Here is a 23027-nt window from a genome sequence, read left to right as displayed (position 1 = left end):
AGCGTTGTTTTTTGCCTTGTTTTTTTTTTTTTTGCAGTGTTTACTGAAAGGGTTAACTAGTGGGATAGTTTTATAGAGCGGGTTGTTACGGACGTGGCGATTCCAAATATGTGCACTTTTATTGTTTTTCTTTTTATTTACATAAATAAATGGATTTATTGGGAAATATATTTTTTTCTCTATTTGGGGATTTTTTTTTTTGTACATTCTACACCTCACTTCATGACCCGGAAGGAGTCCCATGGCCATCTTGGATCCGGGGACTCCATCCGGATCACCGGAACAACGCGATCATATAGCGTTGTTCCGGTGGGAGAGCACAGGGAGCCCCCGTCCCTGCGCGATGCCCCTCTATGTTGCTGTCACTATTGACAGCGGCATCAGAGGGGTTAAATGCCTACAATCGGCACTAGCGCCGATCGTGGGCATTGCTGCGGGGTGTCAGCTGTCATATACAGCTGACACCCGCACGCGATTGCTGCGGCACTTACTGTGACGCCGCGTGATCGTGCCGCCGTACTAGTACTGCGGTTTGCGGGAACTCAGTTCCCGCAGTGCAGTACTATTACAGCGCATGTCAGGAAGTGGTTAATGATAAGAAACAAAATTCAGCTCACTTCTGAGATGCTATTCAAATCCGGGAGGAGCATAGAGTTGGAACCAGCTCAACACACCAGAAAAATTAAAAATTCACAAAGTTTTTATTGGAAATCCTTTAACCCCTTCATGACCCAGCCTATTTTGACCTTAACCCCTTACCGGCATCGGACGTACTATACCGTCCGATGCCGGCTCCCCTGCTTTGATGCAGGGCTCCGCGGTGAGCCCGCACCAAAGCCGGGACATGTCAGCTGTTTTGAACAGCTGACATGTGCCCGTAATAGGTGCGGGCAGAATCGCGATCTGCCCGCACCTATTAACTAGTTAAATGCCGCTGTCAAACGCAGACAGCGGCATTTAACTACCGCTTCCGGCCGGGCGGCCGGAAATGACGTCATCGCCGACCCCCGTCACATGATCGGGGGTCGGCGATGCTTGTGAATGGTAACCATAGAGGTCCTTGAGACCTCTATGGTTACTGATTGCCCGTCGCTGTGAGCGCCACCCTGTGGTCGGCGCTCAGAGCACACGTGCAATTCTGCTACATAGCAGCGATCAGCAGATCGCTGCTATGTAGCAGAGCCGATCGTGCTATGCCTGCTTCTAGCCTCCCATGGAGGCTATTGAAGCATGGCAAAAGTTAAAAAAAAAAGTTTAAAAAAATGTGAAAAAAATAAAAAAAACATAAAAGTTTAAATCACCCCCCTTTCGCCCCAATCAAAATCAATAAAAAAAATATTAAATCTACGCATATTTGGTATCGCCGCGCTCAGAATCGCCCGATCTATCAATTAAAAAAAAGTATTAACCTGATCGCTAAACAGCGTAGCAGGAAAAAAATTCGAAACGCCAGAATTACGTTTTTTTGGTCGCCGCGACATTGCATTAAAATGCAACAACGGGCGATCAAAAGAACGTATCTGCACCGAAATGCTATCATTAAAAACGTCATCTCGGCACGCAAAAAATAAGCCCTCAACCGACCCCAGATGATGAAAAATGGAGACGCTACGAGTATCGGAAAATGGCGCAATTTTTTTTTTTTTTTTTTTTTTAGCAAAGTTTGGAATTTTTTTTCACCACTTAGATAAAAAATAACCTAGTCATGTTTGGTGTCTATGAACTCGTACTGACCTGGAGAATCATAATGGCAGGTCAGTTTAAGCATTTAGTGAACCTAGCAAAAAAGCCAAACAAAAAACCAATGTGGGATTGCACTTTTTTTGCAATTTCACCGCACTTGGAATTTTTTCCCCGTTTTCTAGTACACGACATGCTAAAACCAATGATGTCGTTCAAAAGTACAACTCGTCCCGCAAAAAATAAGCCCTCACATGGCTAAATTGACGGAAAAATAAAAAAGTTATGGCTCTGGGAAGGAGGGGAGCGAAAAACGAACACGGAAAAACGAAAAATCCCCCGGTCATGAAGGGGTTAAAGACCTTGCCGTTTTTTGCAATTCTGACCAGTGTCCCTTTATGAGGTAATAACTCAGGAATGCTTCAACGGATCCTAGCGGTTCTGAGATTGTTTTTTCGTGACATATTGGGCTTCATGTTAGTGGTAAATTTAGGTCAATAAAATCTGTGTTTATTTGTGATAAAAACGGAAATTTGGCGAAAATTTTGAAAATTTCGCAATTTTCACATTTTTAATTTTTATTCTGTTAAACTAGAGAGTTATGTGACACAAAATAGTTAATAAATAACATTTCCCACATGTATACTTTACATCAGCACAATTTTGGAAACAAAATTTTTTTTTGCTAGGAAGTTATAAGGGTTAAAATTTGACCAGCTATTTCTCATTTTTACAACGAAATTTACAAAACCATTTTTTTAGGGACCACCTCACATTTGAAGTCAGTTTGAGGGGTCTATATGGCTGAAAATACCCAAAAGTGACACCATTCTAAAAACTGCACCCCTCAAGGTACTCAAAACCACATTCAAGAAGTTCATTAACCCTTCAGGTGCTTCACAGCAGCAGAAGCAACATGGAAGGAAAAAATGAACATTTAACTTTTTAGTCACAAAAATTATATTTTAGCAACAATTTTTTTATTTTCCCAATGGTAAAAGGAGAAACTGAACCACGAAAGTTGTTGACCAATTTGTCCTGAGTACGCTGATACCTCATATGTGGGGGTAAACCACTGTTTGGGCGCACGGCAGGGCTTGGAAGGGAAGGAGCGCCATTTGACTTTTTGAATAAAAAATTGGCTCCACTCTTTAGCTTTGGCTCCACGTTTGGAGAGCCCCTGTGTGCCTAAAAATTGGAGCTCCCCCACAAGTGACCCCATTTTGGAAACTAGACGCCCCAAGGAACTTATCTAGATGCATAGTGAGCACTTTGAACCCCCAGGTGCTTCACAAATTGATCTATAAAAATGAAAAAGTACTTTTTTTTCACAAAAAAATTCTTTTAGCCTCAATTTTTTCATTTTCACATGGGTAACAGGATAAAATGGATCCTAAAATTTGTTGGGCAATTTCTCCTGAGTACACCAATACCTCACATGTGGGGGTAAACCACTGTTTGCGAACATGGTAAGGCTCGGAAGGGAAGGAGCGCCATTTGACTTTTTGAATGAAAAATTATCTCCATCGTTAGCGGACACCATGTCGCGTTTGGAGAGACCCTGTGTGCCTAAACATTGGTGCTCCCCCACAAGTGACCCCATTTTGGAAACTAGACCCCCCAAGGAACTTATCTAGATGCCTAGTGAGCACTTTAAACCCTCAGGTGCTTCACAAATTGATCTGTAAAAATAAAAAAGTACATTTTTTTCACACAAAAAATTATTTTCGCCTCAATTTTTTCATTTTCACATGGGCAATAGGATAAAATGGATCATAAAATTTGTTGGGTAATTTCTCCCGAGTACGCCGATACCTCATATGTGGGGGTAAACCACTGTTTGGGCACACGGCAGGGCTCGGAAGGGAAGGCGTGCCATTTGACTTTTTGAATGGAAAATTAGCTACAATTGTTAGCAGACACCATGTCGCGTTTGGAGAGCCCCTGTGTGCCTAAACATTGGAGATCCCCCACAAGTGACCCCATTTTGGAAACTAGACCCCCCAAGGAACTTATCTAGATGCATATTGAGCACTTTAAACCCCCAGGTGCTTCACAGAAGTTTATAACGCAGAGCCATGAAAATAAAAAATAATTTTTCTTTCCTCAAAAATGATTTTTTAGCCTGGAATTTCCTATTTTGCCAAGGGTAATAGGAGAAATTGGACCCCAAATGTTGTTGTCCAGTTTGTCCTGAGTACGCTGATACCCCATATGTGGGGTTAAACCACTGTTTAGGCGCACGGCAGGGCTCGGAAGGGAAGGCACACCATTTGGCTTTTTAAATGGAAAATTAGCACTTTGAACCCCCAAGTGCTTCACAGAAGTTTATAATGCAGAGCCGTGAAAATAATAAATACGTTTTCTTTCCTCAAAAATAATTATTTAGCCCAGAATTTTTTAATTTTCCCAAGGGTAACAGGAGAAATTTGACCCCAATATTTGTTTTCCAGTTTCTCCTGAGTACGGTGATACCCCATATGTGGGGGTAAACTACTGTTTGGGCACATGCCGGGGCTCGGAATTGAAGTAGTGACGTTTTGATATGCAGACTTTGATGGAATGCTCTGCGGGCGTCACGTGGCGTTTGCAGAGCCCCTGATGTGGCTAAACAATAGAAACCCCCCACAAGTGACCCCATTTTAGAAACTAGACCCCGAAAGGAACTTATCTAGATGTGTGGTGAGCACTTTGAACCCCCAAGTGCTTCATAGAAGTTTATAATGCAGAACCGTGAAAATAATAAATACGTTTTCTTTCCTCAAAAATAATTATTTAGCCCAGAATTTTTTATTTTCCCAAGGGTTACAGGAGAAATTGGACCCCAAAAGTTGTTGTCCAGTTTCTCCTGAGTACGCTGATACCCCATGTGTGGAGGTAAACCACTGTTTGGGCACACGTCGGGGCTCAGAAGGGAAGTAGTGACTTTTGAAATGCAGAATTTGATGGAATGGTCTGCGGGCGTCACGTTGCGTTTGCAGAGCCCCTGGTGTTCCTAAACAGTAGAAACCCCCCACAAGTGACCCCATTTTAGAAACTAGACCCCCCAAGGAACTTATCTAGATATGTGGTGAGCACTTTGAACCCCCAAGTGCTTCACAGACGTTTACAACGCAGAGCCGTGAAAATAAAAAATCATTTTTCTTTCCTCAAAAATGATGTTTTAGCAAGCATTTTTTTATATTCACAAGGGTAACAGGATAAATTGGACCCCAGTAATTGTTGCGCAGTTTATCCTGAGTATGCTGGTACCCCATATGTGGGGGTAAACCACTGTTTGGGCGCACGTCGGGGCTCGGAATTGAGGGAGCCCCATTTGACTTTTTGAATACGAGATTGGCTGGAATCAATGGTGGCACCATGTTGCGTTTGGAGACCCCTGATGTGCCTAAACAGTGGAAACCCCTCAATTCTACCTCCAACACTAACCCCCCCACCTGTGTAAGAACTTGCTTTACTGTGGATTGAGTTGAAGCTTTTATTGGGAACATTTTACATAACATTTTGGATCACATTTATCCTGTGCTCTATGCTGAGCACTTACATTGAGGTTTCCATCTAAATCTCCAAGTGACATGATTCAGATGACACACCCTATAGATCCAATCACTATAATGAAACAGCAGAGTTACTCTGGACTTCATCTGCCTCTGTTCAGCTTTCTCCTTCTGTTCAGATGTGCACAAAGCTGTGGTCATCCGTTCTCTTATGCATGCTTAAAAAGATGGACACTGTCAAATCACAGGTCAGACAGCATCCACAGTGCCTCCATGTGCCTCATTATATGGAATCTTCCATCTTGGGTTCCGTCTAAATCACGTACTTCAGATATTTACACGGAAACCCTGGTGTAAGTGTTCAGCGCAGGATATATCTTAGCTGAGCCTTATTACAAACTTTGGGAGGCAGAAAGAATAAATCAACAGCAGGTCAGGAATTTATGTTTTCATTTTTTTTATTTTGCAATTTAAAAAATACATACACTACCGTTCAAAAGTTTAGGGTCACCCAAACAATTTTGTGTTTTCCATGAAAAGTCATACTTTTATTATTCAAATGAGTTGGCAAATGAATTAAAAATCTAGTCCAGACATTGACAAGGTTAAAAAAAAAGATTTTTATTTGAAATAATACTTTTCTCCTTCAAATTTTGCTTTCATTAAATAATGCTCCCTTTGCAGCAATTACAGTATTGCAGACCTTTGGCATTCTAGCAGTTAATTTGCTGAGGTAATCTGGAGAAATTTCACCCCATGCTTCCAGAAGCCCCTCCCACAAGTTGGTTTGGCTTGATGGGCACTTTTTGCGTACCATAAGGTACAGTTCTTAGGTGCACATGACCCAAATTTCAGGCTTAAGTAGATCCTGTTCGTGACGCCAAACTTGGATCGCCCCCAAGGGCTAGGGGATGCTCGGTACCGGGCCCTTCTGTAATCAATGGGGATGTCACGGCGGCTGACCCGGTGTGAAGGGGTGTACAGCAGAGCAAGAAGGGGCAACAGGCCAAGGGATGATTCCACAGATTTATTATCAAGAATGCTGGAACAACACATGCAGGTAGATCTACAGAATCCACAATTAGTCCAACGGAACAGGTTCAGGGGCACCTCCCGATAATCCTTGTGCCAGGTAACAAAGCAATAGTCCACACCAGTCCAAGGGATCCCAAAACAATCTCACGAACGACGAGAAATGTCCTCAGCTCAAGTCTCGCCACGTTCGCTTCTACAGTCCCAGATGGGCATGGGGTCTTGCCTCAGCTAAGAATCCCCACTCCTTCTCCTTCAAAGATCAACTCACATCTGATCTCAAAATAAGAATGGATTGTCTGAGCTTCTGGGATCCGCCCATGAAGGGGGGTAGGGGTCACACCTTCTATTCAATGGTTGGGTCCACCAGAAGATTCTAGACTGGTGGGCTCCAAGTAGTCTATGTAGTATGTACATTTGACTAGCCACCTGCTGTGAGGAAGAATGGCTATTCCTCCACTAGTGATGTTGACAAAGCTTAATTACATTATAGCTTAGGGCTGCAAGAATTGGGGGAAGGAGACATATTGTTACAGGTGAACTCCCAGCACAAGAAAATACATAAATTACAGCCAATAGAAACCAGAGAACAGTTACATACATCAAATGGCATATTATTCAAATACAGGACAGGGCAAAAGTACATATCATGACAATCCCTTCCCCTCCCAATTTATGTACGTACTAGGGACCTCTACAGGTCGCTGGTTAAGTACACACAGGCAGAGCGTAACTTACATGTGGCTTCATGCAGCCATGAATTGGCATCGTAGCTCTCCCACATCATTGCCCAGGAGAACATCTGCAGGCAGACCACCCATCACCCCAACCACACATCGCCTGACCCCAAAACCAAAGTTCAGATCCACAGTGGCTGTGGGAATAGTCCTCCATTGTCCACCAGCCAGTTCAATGACAATCCCAGGTCCTCGATGGATTGCCTCAGGCCGAACCAATCGGGGATCAGCCAGTGTGAGGAAAGCCCCTGAGTCACAAAATCCAATAAGTCTCTGTCCATCCAGCACGACCTCCTGCAAGTGCTTACCTCGATGAGCAGAAGTCGTCATAGCTGCAGGTTGCACACCATAAACTCCTAGTGGTGCAACATGGGTGGGTGAGGCACAAGGCCAGTCCTCACGTAGTGGTGACACGTTGTCCTCCATGGCACTTGGCTGTACATAATTAATAATACGACTGGGTACAGGATCAATCCTCATTTGAACAGCTGGGCAGGAGGCTTGCAGATGCCCCGGCTGTCCACATCGATAGCATCTGTGCTGGGTCTCACTCCATCCAAGGCGTCCTCTTGGGCGAGGGGTAAGGGAACCTGGAGGCTGGCCCCCACCTGAAGGTGCTGTAGGGTTTTGAGGACGACTCCTCCATGGGCTGGCTGGGCAAGAGGCCTGCAGATGCCCCGGATGCCCACAACCATAACACCTGCGCTCTGCTACTTCCTCTCCTCGTCGTATTCCAGAAAATGCAGTAGAAGCAACTGGAGGCACATTTACACGGGTATCAGCATGAGGTGGTGGCTTAGAGGAACGGGGAACAATGGGGACAGAAGAACAGGGGGCCACCGGTGTAGTGGAGCTGGTAGGCCTCTCTCCATCCTCCAACAGAACCCTCCACTGAGGCTTGATGGTGAGAGCCTCATCAGCTAGAGTTGCAGCTTCTTCCACAGTGGCTGGTCTCCTCTCACGCACCCATTCCCGGATCTCAGCAGGGCACTTGAAGTGAAACTGCTCTTTTAGGATAACCTGGAGGAAGGTCTCCCAGGTTAAGGCCTCATCTGCCTCCAGCCAGCGATGACATATTTGTTTGAGTCTGTGGGCATACATCTTGAAAGACACTTCCTCATCACAGGCTAAAGTACGGAACTGAGTCCTGTAAGTGTCTGGGGTAACAGCATAATGTTCTAGAATAGTCCGTTTAATCTCCGCATACTCACAGTTCCCCTGAGGGTCCATAGCTCTATAGGCTGCGGCAGCTCCACCCTCTAAGAGCCCCACCAGATGTCGGACTCGGTCCCTTTCCGGGACTTCCATTAATCAACACTGATGCTCAAAGTCCTGGAAGAAGCCCTCAATGTCGCCTGCAGCCTCATTAAAGGGCTTGAAGTCTTTGCGGGACACTCTGGGGAGTTCCCTCATGGTGGGTGCTGGGGTTAGAGTCTGTCTGGAGCGTCTAGCTGCTTCCAAAGCGATCTGCCTCTCCAGCAATGCCATCTCCTGAGCTCTGTCCTCGGCTCTGTGATTGGCCTCCCTCTCCCTCTCCTCGGCTCTGTGAATGGCCTCCCTCTCCTCGGCTCTGTGAATGGCCTCCCTCTCCTCGGCTCTGTGAATGGCCTCCCTCTCCCTCTCCTGAGCTCTGTGAATGGCCTCCCTCTTATCGTCTATGGTGGTCTCTTCTCCCAGCAATGCCAACTCCTCCTCGTACAACACAACCCACTGACTTTTTTGGGTATTTACCTCCGGCTGCAGTCTTTCCTCCATTTGCTGTGAGGATCCTTCCTCAGCGTTATCTTGCAGGCGAACTCCTTCCAAAGCCTCAATAAGCTGCTCCTTGGAGAGTCCCTTAAAACGGACTCCTACTTCACGGGCCATTGATTGTAGGCTCCCCAAAGTCCAGTTCTTGTACTCTGCGGTGTTGGTTCCCGATGTTGGGCCATTGTCCTCCATTCCTTCTGCTCTGATCCCACTGCTGCCACCAGTTTGTGACGGGGTGTACGGCAGTGCAAGAAGGGGCAACAGGCCAAGGGATGATTCCACAGATTTATTATCAAGAACACTGGAACAACACATGCAGGTAGATCTACAGAGTCCACAATTAGTGCAACGGAACAGGTTCGGGGGCACCTCCCGATAATCCTTGTGCCAGGTAACAAAGCAATAATCCACACGAGTCCAAGGGATCCCAAAACAATCTCACGAACGACGAGATATGTCCTCAGCTCAAGTCTCGCCACGTTCGCTTCCACAGTCCAAGATGGGCGTGGGGTCTTGCCTCAGCTAAGAATCCCCACTCCTTCTCCTTCAAGGATCAACTCACATCTGATCTCAAAATAAGAATGGATTGTCTGAGCTTCTGGGATCCGCCCATGAAGGGGGGTAGGGGTCACACCTTCTATTCAATGGTTGGGTCCACCAGAAGATTCTAGACTGGTGGGCTCCAAGTAGTCTATGTAGTATGTACATTTGACTGACTAGCCACCTGCTGTGAGGAAGAATGGCTATTCCTCCACTAGTGATGTTGACAAAGCTTAATTACATTATAGCTTAGGGCTGCAAGAATTGGGGGAAGGAGACATATTGTTACAGGTGAACTCCCAGCACAAGAAAATACATAAATTACAGCTAATATAAACCAGAGAACAGTTACATACATCAAATGGCATATTATTCAAATACAGGACAGGGCAAAAGTACATATCATGACACCCGGTCCGTGGCCCTCGGGAGGTCCGTTGATGAAATGGGGGAAAGGTCTTTAAAGGGATGATGTTCGTGATGCCACCTGTGGTATTCAGTCAGGGTGACCGATGCTGCTTAGGGGTCCGCTGGGGTGATGTTATGGCAGCTAGATGGTATACCTTCCCACAGGTGAAGTATGTCCCCAGGGCTTCCCAGAGTATAGATGGTGGATGGTGCAAGGCGCAGTGAATAACGAGGACACAGGGGTGCAGTCTCTTTACCTTTTACTGAAGGCTTCAGCATCCACAGTCCAGGGTAGGGACCACAGGGTAGGCAGAATCCGCCCGGTCTGAAGGCAAATCCAGAGTCCCCTTGTCCAGGAGGAATTCATTAGCCTTCCCCTAGCGCACAGTAATGTAGTAGGTCCCTACTTGCATAAGCTACCATAAGGTCCTCACTATTGTTACTCCTCTCTGTCCCCCAGATGGTATGGATAGGACAAAACCCGCATGACTGATGGCCTGAGGCTTGTTTATAGGGACCCTAGAGACGCCCCGACCCCCACAAGTTGCCACTGTGTCTTCTTAGGTATAAAGGTCGGACAGCCAACTTGGAATTAACTGCCCTGCCAGTCTCTGAAATAATGGCATAGAGCTCTTTACTCCCTCGGTATTCTGGCCACCGGATCTGTGTTTCAGAAGTAGGCAGCCTGCTTCTAGCTGGTCTCCCACTGATGTTTCACTCCTGTTGCTATGACTTCTTTTCTCACTCACTACAGCACACGTCCCTTCTTGTCCTTTCTTAGGATGCTGCCGCATGGGTTGCAGGCGCAGCCCCGTGTCCTTCTTCCTCCTCAGACTTCAGTCTGGATCTGACCAGAGATCACCCTAGCCAGCTCGACCGGGAGACCTTTCCTTGTCGGTCCCCAGCCAGGAACCCTCCTCAGACTTCTCGTTCTGATACTGACTAACTTCCTCACCAACCCCCCAGTTTTACCCTAATGTGAGAACTGGCCTAATAGATAGAACCCTTAGCTCCCCCTGGTGGACTGGCGTGTGAAGTGTGTGTGTGGCTGTGATACCTGGACGGAAGATCTCCTTCATTGCCTTCAGACGTAACATCACTCCCCCTGGTAGAAGAATAACATTACTGCAACGAACCAGGACTCTGGGGCGCTGCACGTGTTTTATACGGACGTGTGAAGGAGACCTACAGTGAAGCAAAAATAAAAGTTTCCTAACTTGAAATGAACAACCACACCATGATGATGACACAGTTCTACTTCCTATAGCAGTGCTTAAAAAATGAAAAGTTAACTCGGGAGACATTTTTCTAAAATATATATATAGTACACTACCTATAGCTAGACATCCTCTGGAGTACAAACTAATATCAAATGTGATAAAAATTGGCTATTATGTGTTCTTAATTTCCGTGCCATCTCTAATAAATATATTTCATATGGAAAGATTTTTGACTTACTTTCAGTCATCATTTTAGGTGGCATTTTTTATTAGAAAATATCATTAAATGTTTGTGGCTTGTGTGCCCCTCGACTGTCGATTTTTCCCTATTTTATATATACCAAGAGTATATTTGTGCATAATAACGTAGAGGAAAAGATGAGCTGGGGCACATTCGAGTCATTTTAGACTCTGACTATCCTGATTCCAGAATGTCTGAAATTTAATTACATAACAGTATTTCTTTTGGCAACATGTCCTCTAGCAAGAATGTGCAGCAGCTGATAAACCAAATCAGACTTCATTGTCATTCTATGTTTTCTGACATGAGTATAATCATTGAGTTCTCTGATGTATGGTGCAGGCATACAAATCTGCCGAGATGCCTAGACACTGGAGACATTGAGTAGTCACATTTAGTTCTAATAAAAGATCTACAATTGCAGGTTATATTAAGTTCAGCGGAGAGAAAAAGTATTTTTCACAGGGGCCTCCTAATTTCTTTTATGGCCTATGAATACCACCAAGCCTACAAAGTTCAGTGACAAGGCTGATATACACTTAGCTGACTAGTCAGACCAAAAATATATTCAACGAGTTATGGATCAATCCACTATAGACCATAAATACATTTAGTTTATTTTATTTACTTACATAACACCATTAACCCCTTAGTGACCGAGCCAATTTTGACCTTAATGACCAAGCCAAATTTAACAATTCTGACCAGTATCACTTTATGAGGTAATAACTCTGGAAAGCTTCAATGGATCCCACTGATTCAGAGGATTTTTTTGTGACATACTGTACTTACTATTAGAGGTAAAATTTATTTGATATGATTTGCGTTTAGTTGTGAAAAAAAAACGGAAATTTGGAAAAAATTTTGAAAATTGCAAAATTTTCAAACTTTGAATTCTTATGCCCTTAGATCGGAGAGCTATGTCACACAAAATAATTAATAAATAACATTTACCACATGTCAACTTTACATCAGCACAATTTTTGAAACCATTTTATTTTTGTTAGGAAGTTACAAAGGTTAAAATTTGACCAGCAATTTCTCATTATTACAACAACATTTTTAAGGGACCACTTCACATTTGAAGTGAGTTTAAAGGGCCTATATGACAGAAAACACCCAAAAGTGACACCATTCTAAAAACTGCAGCCCTCAAGGTGATCAAAACCACTTTCAAGAAGTTTATTAATCCTTCACGTGCTTCACAGGAACTGAAGCAACGTGGAAGGAAAAAATTAACATTTGGTCACAAAAATTTAATTTTTTTTTTTATTTTCACAAGGGTGACCAGAGAAAATGCACCACAAAACTATTTTTAAAATTTCTCATGAGCATGCTGATACCCCATATGTGGAGAAAAAACAATGTATGGGCGCACGGCAGGGCTTGGAAGGGAAGGAGCACGCTTAACATTTTGAACGCCAGATTGTCTGAAATCAAGAGCAGACATCATGTCAGGTTTGGAGAGCCCCTGATGTGCCTAAACAGTGGGGAAAAAAAAGGGCATGAACCGCACCTCCAAAAATCATAAGTTGATCTAAAGCCGCTAGGCAAAAATTTATATAATTGAATATGAGGATTTCAGTTTAACATTCTGATCAGACTGTATGAAGCCCACTGCCACGTCACAGCAAACCTCGTAGTGGGTCCTACTGCCCTAACGGAGCAGAGCCGTGCGGTGACCACCGCCACAGCGGCAATGCACCAGCAGGGCGGACGGCCTGTTGCCCCACAGCACCCATGCTGCGAGACTGAGCCCCCATGACTCCAGACCGCGCAGCCCCACCAGCACAAAGCCACAGCAACAATGGCCGCCACACAGCACCAGCACCAAAATGTAAGGAGCATTGAAACTCACCTTCCTCCAGCTCTTCAGTGAGAGCCAAAATGGGCTAGACCCCATACTTTGCAGTCTCCTGCCAATTAAAATCACCTGTGCCAAATGGGAGGAGTGCTGGTCCAAGAAAGAGACTAGAACATGCTTTGCACAAAAAGGAAAAAAAGGGCATGAACCGCACCTCCAAAAATCATAAATTGATCTAAGTTGACCCCATTTTGGAAACCACACCCTTCAAGGATTTTATCCAGTGCTACATTTAAACAGAAAACTGAATGTTGTTTTTTCCATGCATGTGTTTCACACAAGGTTCTTCCATGATAGGGGTATGCTAACTCTTCACAGTGTTTTGATCCAATACTCAAACTATGCTGCCATACAGTGCAGTATTCCATAGTTACATATCAAATTAATCGCACAACTATATGAATCAAAAAACTCAGGAGCTACATATATAATGACATCAGTCACAATGTCCATGCCGGTAACAGTGTACAGTACATGTAATGGTGCTAGCCACAGTGTCTCACCAGTCACTTTGTGTTTGTAGTAGAATCAGAGTCCCAAAAAGGTATCCGCCATTATTTCTTTGTTGCTCAACTTCATTGGTAATTGCTTTGCAGCTGTAGTTATCAGTTCTCGCTTCCAATCGAGATAGGTGTAGAATGAGTGACCACTCCTTTTAACCAGTCAGTAAGTTTTTTTCAGCTCCCGTTCGATGTATGTGAAAGTGCCTTTAGAAAACTGGATATTGTCCCATAGATTTATTGTTGGCCACATAGAGCTACACTAAAATGGCAAAAATATATAGATCCACATTTTGCTCAAATTATAAATCATAATACAAGTGCACCACTTTCTAAAAGAAATAAAGCATACCCCACACCAGTAGATGTTTTACAGTGCCATGCGTGAAATTTACAGGAAACTTGTGGTTTTCCTGATTTTTGTAGGATTAAATTACTCAGGTGTATAAAAGCTGAAACTTCATCCAAACTGCTGTAGTCACGGTAGACAGATTATTCACTTCATACTTTCTTTTCCTGTTAGGTTTTCCCTGGGCTTGTGGTTACGTGATTCATATTGAATCGTTCACATTGACTGTGGTAATACATTCGTATGGAGTTGTAAATGGGTTTTAGAACTTTCTCCACTGATGTCACTCAATTTTGTTTTTTATGTGTCACATCTTAGAAGACATTTACAGTAATTCTCATTTTATATATCTTTTTGTGCCTTTGTACCAATGCAGCTCGGCCTACCGCTCAGATGTCAGGGATTACGATCAGAGGGTGCTTCTTCGCTTTCCTCAGAGAGTGAAAAATCAAGGCACAGCTGACTTCATGCCAAGCAGACCCCGTTATTCCTGGGAATGGCACAGCTGCCACCAGTAAGTATAAAATGTACCTTAGTAGGTAGCTCTGTCATGCTTCCAAAAATAAACTTTGGCTATAGAATCAGGAGTCTAGAAACTGGAAGTCTTGGTTTGTGTGTAGGGAAAGAAGACAAAATTCCAGGTTTTCCAAACTATTTGGTCAGTCCGTGCACTATAGATTATGTACAATTATGTACACTAAAAATATATGCCAAATGAAGCAAAATACTACAATAAAAACCTGACAGACAGTGTCAATAAATACAACATAATAATGATTATAATAACTATATATTAATAAACATGCTATGGCAAACAAATGAAGTAATATAAAGTAGTACAACAGTATGACTTCTTTTCATGAATCAACAAACCCAGTTGCACACGATACTTTGCTGTAATATTGCACCTAAGAAGAACAGTAAGTAGCTCATTGCTCGGGGGAAAAAAGACAATTTTTCTTCACATCTCATACAACTCCTTGAAGGTTACATTAACTTTACTGTTATCACTGTTTCTAGGGCTTGTTCAGATGAGTGTATTAAATGTACTTGTGCAGTCTGTGTTGACATCGGATGACACAAAGTCAGCACATGGACCAATGTTATTCAATATGGCTGTTCAGCTGATATTTTTTTCGAACAGGTCTATTCAAGTATATCAGTGTGAAAACAAATCCAAAAAACGAATCCCTTACAGATCACCTGTATTGCATCCATTTTATTTATATACTTTGCCATTATTAATAAAAGAAGCTAGTTGTGGTCATGTACACATTTGCTATTGCTGATGTAGAAAAACAGATATCATATGGATTTTTAAAATGCATATATAGATGACAATATGGATGCAAATCCTCCGTTTTCCTGGATGAAAAATGTATGATTTTTAATACAGTCTTCTGAACCCAGCTTTAAACTAATGGACAAATGGTCAAACGTATGACATTTAAAATGTGGTATATGATCAGCCTAGTAAAGAGCAGATCTGCACCCGTAATCCAAAACACTGTGCCATGTGCATGACAGGAGGCTCTGATCAGGCAATACATAGGACATGTACTTAAACGGAACCTATCGTGTAAAATAACGCTATTGGCCTGCAGATATGGGGTCAATCTGCAGGTTAATAGCATTGAGACACCATGTGGTGCCCACACTGAGAGCCCCGCTGCCGGGAGGAAATTAACTCTATTCCCCTTGGCAGCATTCAGTCATAGGGGTGGCACCAGCACGTGGCTGCACTGGCTGACAATGCTGTGCTCTAATGCTGAGCCTGCTATCAGTCAGTGCTGGGGGCACGGGTACAGCTCACTATACACAGGGTGGTGGCTGAAACCGTGCCTGTGCCACCCCTATGACAGAATGCTTCCAGAGGGAATAAAAGTCATTTCCTCCCAGTAGTGGGGCTCTCAGTGCGGTGGCCACACGGTTTCAGAACGCTATTATCCTGCAGATTAACCCCATATCTGCAGGTTAAAAGCTTTATTTTACCTGACCGATTCCCTTTAATAAGGTGTATTCATGAGAAGAGCACTTCCCTTGACTCTCCACTTCCCACTTTGATATCAAAAGTTTATCAATTACTGTGGAAAAAGGGTGGACGGATGAGATCAGTCAGGTTCTGTAGTCAGCCAGTCATTTTGATGGTAAGAATATCAATTCATACTCCTTTATTCTTCCTGTAACTTATGATGTAATCTGTGATGGAGACTCCTGATAGAGCCTATGATGCACATGTGAACACAGCCTTATGCTCAATTACAAACTATTTTGTTTGTATATTATACCATATTACATTATGTTGCCATATATACACTTCTCAAAAAAATAAAGGGAACACTTAAACAACAGAATTTAACTCCAAGTAAATCAAACTTCTGTGAAATCAAACTGTCCACTTAGGAAGCAACACTGTTTGACAATCAATTTCACATGCTATTGTGCAAATGGAATAGACAACAGATGGAAATTATTGGCAATTATCAAGACACACACAATAAAGGAGTGGTTCTGCATGTGATTACCACAGACCACATCTCAGTACCAATGCTTTCTGGCTGATGTTTTGGTCACTTTTGAATGTTGGTTGTGCTTTCACACACGTGGGAGCATGAGACGGACTCTAAAACCCACACAAGTGGCTCAGGTAGTGCAGCTCATCCAGGATGGCACATCATTGCGAGCTCTGGCAAGAAGGTTTGCTGTGTCTGTCAGCGCAGTGTCCAGAGGCTGGAGGCGCTACCAAGAGACAGGCCAGTACACCAGGAGACGTGGAGGGGGCCAGAGGAGGGCAACAACCCAGCAGCAGGACCGCTACCTCAGCCTTTGTGCAAGGAGAAACAGGAGGAGCACTGCAAAATGACCTCCAGCAGGCCATAAATGTGCATGTGTCTGCACAAACGGTTAAAACCCGACTCCATGAGGTTGGTCTGAGTGCCCGACGTCCACAGATGGGGGTTGTGCTCACAGCCCAACACGTGCAGGACACTTGGCATTTGCCACAGAATACCAGGATTGGCAAATTCGCCACTGGTGCCCTCTGCTCTTCACAGATGAAAGCAGGTTCACACTGAGCACATGTGACAGAGTCTGGAGACACTGTGGAGAGCGATCTGCTGCCTGCAACATCCTTCATCATGACCGGTTTGGCAGTGGGTCAGTAATGGTGTGGGGTGGCATATCTTTGGAGGGCTGCACAGCCCTCTATGTGCTCACCAGAGGTAGTCTGACTGCCATTAGGTACCAAGATGAGACCCTCAGACCCCTTGTGAGACCATATGCTGATGCGGTTGGCCCAGGGTTTCTCCGAATGCAGGACAATACCAGACCTCATGTGGCTGGAGTGTGTCAGCAGTTCCTGCAAGATGAAGGCATTGAAGCTATAGACTGGCCCGCCCATTCCCCAGACCTGAATCCGACTGAACACATCTGGGACATCATGTCTCGCACCATTCACCAACGTCACGCTGCACCACAGACTGTCCAGGAGTTGGCGGATGCTTTAATCCAGGTCTGGGAGGAGATCCTTCAGGAGACCATCCACTGCCTCATGAGAAGCATGCCCAGGCATTGTAGGGAGGTCATACAGGCACGTGGAAGCCACACACACTACTTAACATAATTTCCTTGTCTTGAGGCATTTCCACTGAAGTTGGACCAGCCTGTAATTTGATTGATTTACATTGATCAGTTTTGTTTTATTGTTCTCAACACATTCCACTATGTACTGAATAAAGATTTGCAACTGAAGTATTCAGTGATATCTAGGATGTGATATTTTAGTGTTCCCTTTATTTTTTTGAGTAGTGTAGTTTTATATTCATGTACTGATGTATATGTACAATCTAACTGCTCAGTTAGTCCTGACACCAATATATTATGTATACTACCGAAATCGCCATGCAAAAAAAATCTAAAAATCTACTCCCCAGTTGAAAATTAGACCTTTATAATACCCTTGTAATTTTAGCCAGAAAACCCATCATCTTAGAGATGCGCTAAATTTCAACAATATACCTAAAGGTACCGTCACATTTAGCGACGCTGCAGCGATCTAGACAACGATCCGGATCGCTGCAGCGTCGCTGTGTGGTCGCTGGAGAGCTGTCACACAGACAGCTCTCCAGCGACCAACGATGCCAAAGTCCCCGGGTAACCAGGGTAAACATCGGGTTACTAAGCGCAGGGCAACGCTTAGTAACCTGATGTTTACCCTGGTTACCAGCGTAAACGTAAAAAAAAACAAACACTACATACTTACATTCCGGTGTCTGTCCCCCGGCGCTGTGCTTTCCTGCACTGTCAGCGCCGGCCAGCCGTAAAGCAGAGCGGTGACGTCACCGCTGTGCTTTATGGCTGGCCGGCGCTCACAGCCAGTGCAGGAAAGCACAGCGCCGGGGGACAGACACCGGAATGTAAGTATGTAGTGTTTTTTTTTTTTTACGTTTACGCTGGTAACCAGGGTAAACATCGGGTTACTAAGCGCGGCCCTGCGCTTAGTAACCCAATGTTTACCCTGGTTACCAGTGAAGACATCGCTGAATCGGCGTCACACACGCTGATTCAGCGATGTCTGCGGGAGGTCCAGCGACGAAATAAGTGCTGGACTTTCTGCTCCGACCAACGATGTCACAGCAGGATCCAGATCCTGCTGCCTGTCAAACTGAACGATATCGCTAGCCGGGACGCTGCAACGTCACGGATCGCTAGCGATATCGTTCAGTGTGACGGTACCTTAAGCTCCAACTAGGAATAGAGAATGCATTGAGCAATTCTGTAACTCCTCTGATAACAATACAAAACTTGCTTGGAATTTTTCTTTGCTGCTGTAAAAAGAATTTCCATCCAATTTCGTTGTGCCTTTAGGGGTTCACTTTTGTCAGAGCTTTGTCACTCAACCTCAAAAAATGCTGTATTTCATTCATCTATGTTTTCGAACAGGAAATTATGAAAATGCTGAACTTCTGAACATCTGGAATTATTCAACAAAGTGAAAATCTGGTGGCTGCACAATTCCTTTTTCCTATTTTGAGATCACCCCATTGCTATGTTGAAATATTTGATGATGCACATCTATACTTCCAGACAGTTAAATAAACTTTTTTTCCAGTAAATGTACAGCCAGTTACATTTGCTTTCCTCATTCACTCGTACACTCTCTTCCATCTCTGCTTTTCATTTTTTCCAGCAAAAGAAAGAATAAGTAAATGTACAGTTATAGAGCGAGGGGCAGAAAACAATGCATTACCAATATCAAAGCTGGGATGTTACTGTGCAGAAAAAAACCTCAAGAAATGAGACAAGCGCTCATAGTCTTCCATGTTCAGCTGCCAAAAACAGAGTCCATGGCTGAGAATGTGGAAGTGCTCAATTGAACTGCCAATGACATTGTGCCAAGAACGTCCTGTGACAGAAGTGATGGAGGGGAGATACGTGTCACTGCGCATGATCGCGTCAGTAAAACCAGAATAGTTCCCTCCAGCACACTCTGTGTTGGGACGGTTTACATAAAATTATATAATGGGCTGGTTTTAGTGTACCTCATAGAGCGGGAGGGAGAATGTCCACATATCTCCACCGGCAGAGCTGCCAGGACCTGTGTGATGTCAGAATCGTGATCAGTCACATGATAGAGAAGTCACAAGGTCTGGGCTTAAATGGCTGACTGCCAGAGCTTCCAGTATTCAGTGGTTCCTGGAGAGATAGACTCCAAGAAAGTGTGTTCTAATCTGAACTGTGGACATTGCTGTCTGTAAGCGGGCTGATCCCTCTAGGAAAAAGACTGTGTTTCTTTGTTTTGCTCTTTTGCCTGGAGCTTTCCCAGCTTGGTTTATACTACTAAAATAAACCAAGCCCTTTCTTAAGAGACAGTGTTTCCGTTATACCTCTGTGTCCAGCCGAGTGAGCCTCTCTACCACAGTCCATAGAGCCACTAATGTAGACAAACACTGCTGTCTACTAAAACATAAGGAACAATCAGCTGCGCAACCTGAATCTTTTTAGTCCCAATGCAAAATCTCCAAGAGGGCTCCAAATTATCATGGACCTTTACTATTAGTAGTCTTTTTATATGGGTCAAAGGGACCTTTTAGCCTTCCACCACTCCAGGGTTCCGATGCAATTGCAATCCCTGCACCTATTATGGCCAAAAGTTCAATTTTGGTCTCATCTGACCATTACACCTTCATTTTGGAAGTCTCCAACATGTCTTTTGGCAAACTCAAAAATAGCCTTGCAATTTTTGTGCAAGTAAAGGTTTTTTTCTGCCCATTCTTCAATAAAAGCCACCTCTATGGAGTGTATGGCTTATTGTGGTCGTATGGACAGACACTTCAGTCTCTGCTCTGGAACTCTGCACCTCCTTCAGGGTTACCTTTGGTCTTTGTGCTGCCTCTATAATTAATGCCTTCCTTGCTCTGCTGTGTTTTTTTGTGGGCAGCTTTCTCTTGGAAGGTTTGTTGTGGTACCATGCTTTTTCCATTTGATGACAATGGATTTGATGGTGCTCCAGGGGATCATCAGAGAGTAGGGATATTTTCTTTTATAACCCAACCCTGACTTGTACTTCTCAAAAAAAAAAATTTCCCTGACCTGTTTGGAGATTTCCTTGGTCTTCATGGTGTTGTTTCGTTAGTGGTGCCTTTCTTAATGGTGGTGCAGCCTCTGTGGCCTTTCAGAAAAGTTGTGTACATCCTGACAGAACATGTGGCACAGATTGCACACAGGTGGCTTGCTTTAACTAAGCATGTGACTTATGAAGGTAATTGCTTGCACCAAACATTTTTAGGGGCTTCAAAGCAAAAGCGGTGAATACATATGCACGTCAATTTTTAGTTATTTAATCCTGTAGATTTAATTTAGGCATATATTTTTCTCACTTCACCAACTTAGACTATTTAGTGCTGCTGCGTCACACACAAATCGGATTATTAAAATATTAAAACAGAGATGATAACAAAATAGGCAAAAAGCCTAGGGAGTGAATACTTTCGCAAGCCACTCTATACAGGCACACCCATACGCACAATAGGTTGAAGTTTCTTCCAAAGTAAAACACATTGAAGTTAATAAATGCAGTTGTAATTTCATATTTGTCATTTACAGACATTATCACAGTATGGATGAATTCAGTCACTATGACTTACTTGATGCACAGTCGCACAGAAGAGTTGCTGAAGGACACAAGGCCAGCTTCTGCTTGGAGGATACCTCTTGCGACTATGGTTACTATAGGAGATTTGCATGTACGGCACATACACAGGTGAGAAATGTAATGCGGAAGTATGAACCCAAATGATCATTATATTAAGCAGCAATTTATAAAATATTTTCTATATGGGCAAAATTATTGGGACACTTACACATTACACTTACTGGAGCACTTAGGCTACATCCCCACGGTCAGGAATTGGCAGCACTTTGGATGCAGCACATGTCCGCTCTGTCCAAAGCGCTGCCGGCTTTTGAACACAGGTGATTCCGCATGTGTTCATTGAACCGTGCGGAATCACTGCGTTCCAACACATTGCACGGGTGAAATTTATCTTGTGGAGACTCGCAACCCTGCTAGATAAATAGACATGCTGTGGTCTGGAAAGACGTACCGCATGTCTGTCTCCACAGGTAAGCTGCGGGTGCCAGTGTACGCATAGTGGAGATGGGATTTCTTGAAACCCTATCCTCTATGCTGTAACATGCCACTGCAGGTTGGATGCTGCGGATGTATACAGCATCCAACCCGCAGTGTTTACTGACCATGGGAACATACCCTAATGATAATCAATTCTAAACCCATTGACATAAATATAGAGTTGATCCCCTCTTCTGCGAAGGTTTTCTACAAAATTTTGTAGTGTTTGTGGGAATTTTTGGTGCAGGTTCTAACTATTGTACTTCCTCCCAAAGGTGATGGATGGGATTGAAGTCAGGGTTCTGTATGACCAGTCAAGTTCCACACCAAAGTCCCCCAACTCTGCCTTTATGGACCCTGCATGTGTGCACAGAGCTCACAGTTATGCTGGGACAAGAGAGTCTTGCCCATACTGTTCTCCCAAAATTACACATTTTGTCACTTCATGACTGAGTTGCTGTGGACAGTTTCACTTCTCAATAATACCTCTCACTGTTGGTCGTGTAATATTTAGGAGGGAAGAAATGTCATTAACTGACTTGTTACCAGTTAACTTCATTCACCAGCATTAAATCATCCACTTTTCTAAGTTTCACAGTTTACGTGCACATATCTACAAGGTTAAGGATAGTATTAGGTAGTCTTTGAACACAGATACAATACAACACGATACTTCTTTACAATTGTCCAATTGTGTCTAGGACTTTCCTATTTGTATATCATGAGTACAATGCCAGGTGGCTTCAGAACACACAGACTTGGTTATATTCAGTATTCTATGAACTCTTATTGTCAAACTGACAAGAATATCTTCATCCAGAGGAAAGAATAGACTGTTCTACAAGCAGAACAAGAGGCTTAATAGCAAGAGTTATTTGGCTTCATATAATATGCACATTTTCCTATGCGATGTGAAACCTCAGACGCTATTTGATCAGAAGCCATTTTCGATTCAAACCCAAAGCCAAGACTTTTTAAAAATCCTTTTATGTAATAGCATCCACCACGTCTGCAGAGAAGCACGCATGTCCCACTTTCCTTAAACCTCTACAGCCTCACATTACCCTGAAACGTGCCTGTCTGCAAATACACTGTATGGATTTTTCTCTTCTACTTTTGTTTAATAGAAATAGCATAATAGTAATTAGACATTATTTTTTCTACAGACCACTCCTTTTGCAGTGATGAAAAGTTTTTGATCAAATAGTAAAGCATTGTTAGGTATGTTCTTCAGGAGGGCAGAGGCCAATACACTAGAGGAATAGCTTAAAGTTCTTAGGCTCCCCCCAAAAAAAAGTCTATACCAGGATCCACAAATTACATGTGCCATTTCCATGTCTAGAATCCTACTTGCAGATGAGCTTTTGGGTATCCGTCCACAAAATAGATCAGTGTAGAACTATAAGTCTGCAAAAAAGACATGTCAATTGTCCTATTGAGTATATTGTGGCATATTTAACAAACTAAGAGCTCACTGACACAAGCGTATACATCAGTCAAGTGTTATCCAATGTTTTATCAGATAGCACTTGGTTTGGGTATGGGGCAGTACTGATCAGTTTTTTTTTCTAAAATAAATA

The 23027-nt window shown here is 43.6% G+C and overlaps 1 protein-coding gene across 1 annotated transcript in view; it reads left to right on the top strand.

Moving 5' to 3' along the window:
- LOX (lysyl oxidase) overlaps positions 1 to 23027 on the top strand; it is a 123042-nt gene that overhangs the window by 74865 nt on the left and 25150 nt on the right. The window contains exons 3-4 of the mRNA XM_069753509.1: positions 14194 to 14331; positions 20922 to 21078. Of these exons, the coding sequence (XP_069609610.1) occupies positions 14194 to 14331; positions 20922 to 21078 (295 nt within the window). The remainder of the gene's footprint in view (positions 1 to 14193; positions 14332 to 20921; positions 21079 to 23027) is intronic.

The sequence above is a fragment of the Ranitomeya imitator genome, chromosome 1 (genome assembly GCF_032444005.1).
Source record: "Ranitomeya imitator isolate aRanImi1 chromosome 1, aRanImi1.pri, whole genome shotgun sequence".
Classification (NCBI taxonomy): Eukaryota; Metazoa; Chordata; class Amphibia; order Anura; family Dendrobatidae; genus Ranitomeya; species Ranitomeya imitator.
Note: the sequence above shows the minus strand (reverse complement) of the source record. Positions and strands in the feature narration are given on the sequence as shown.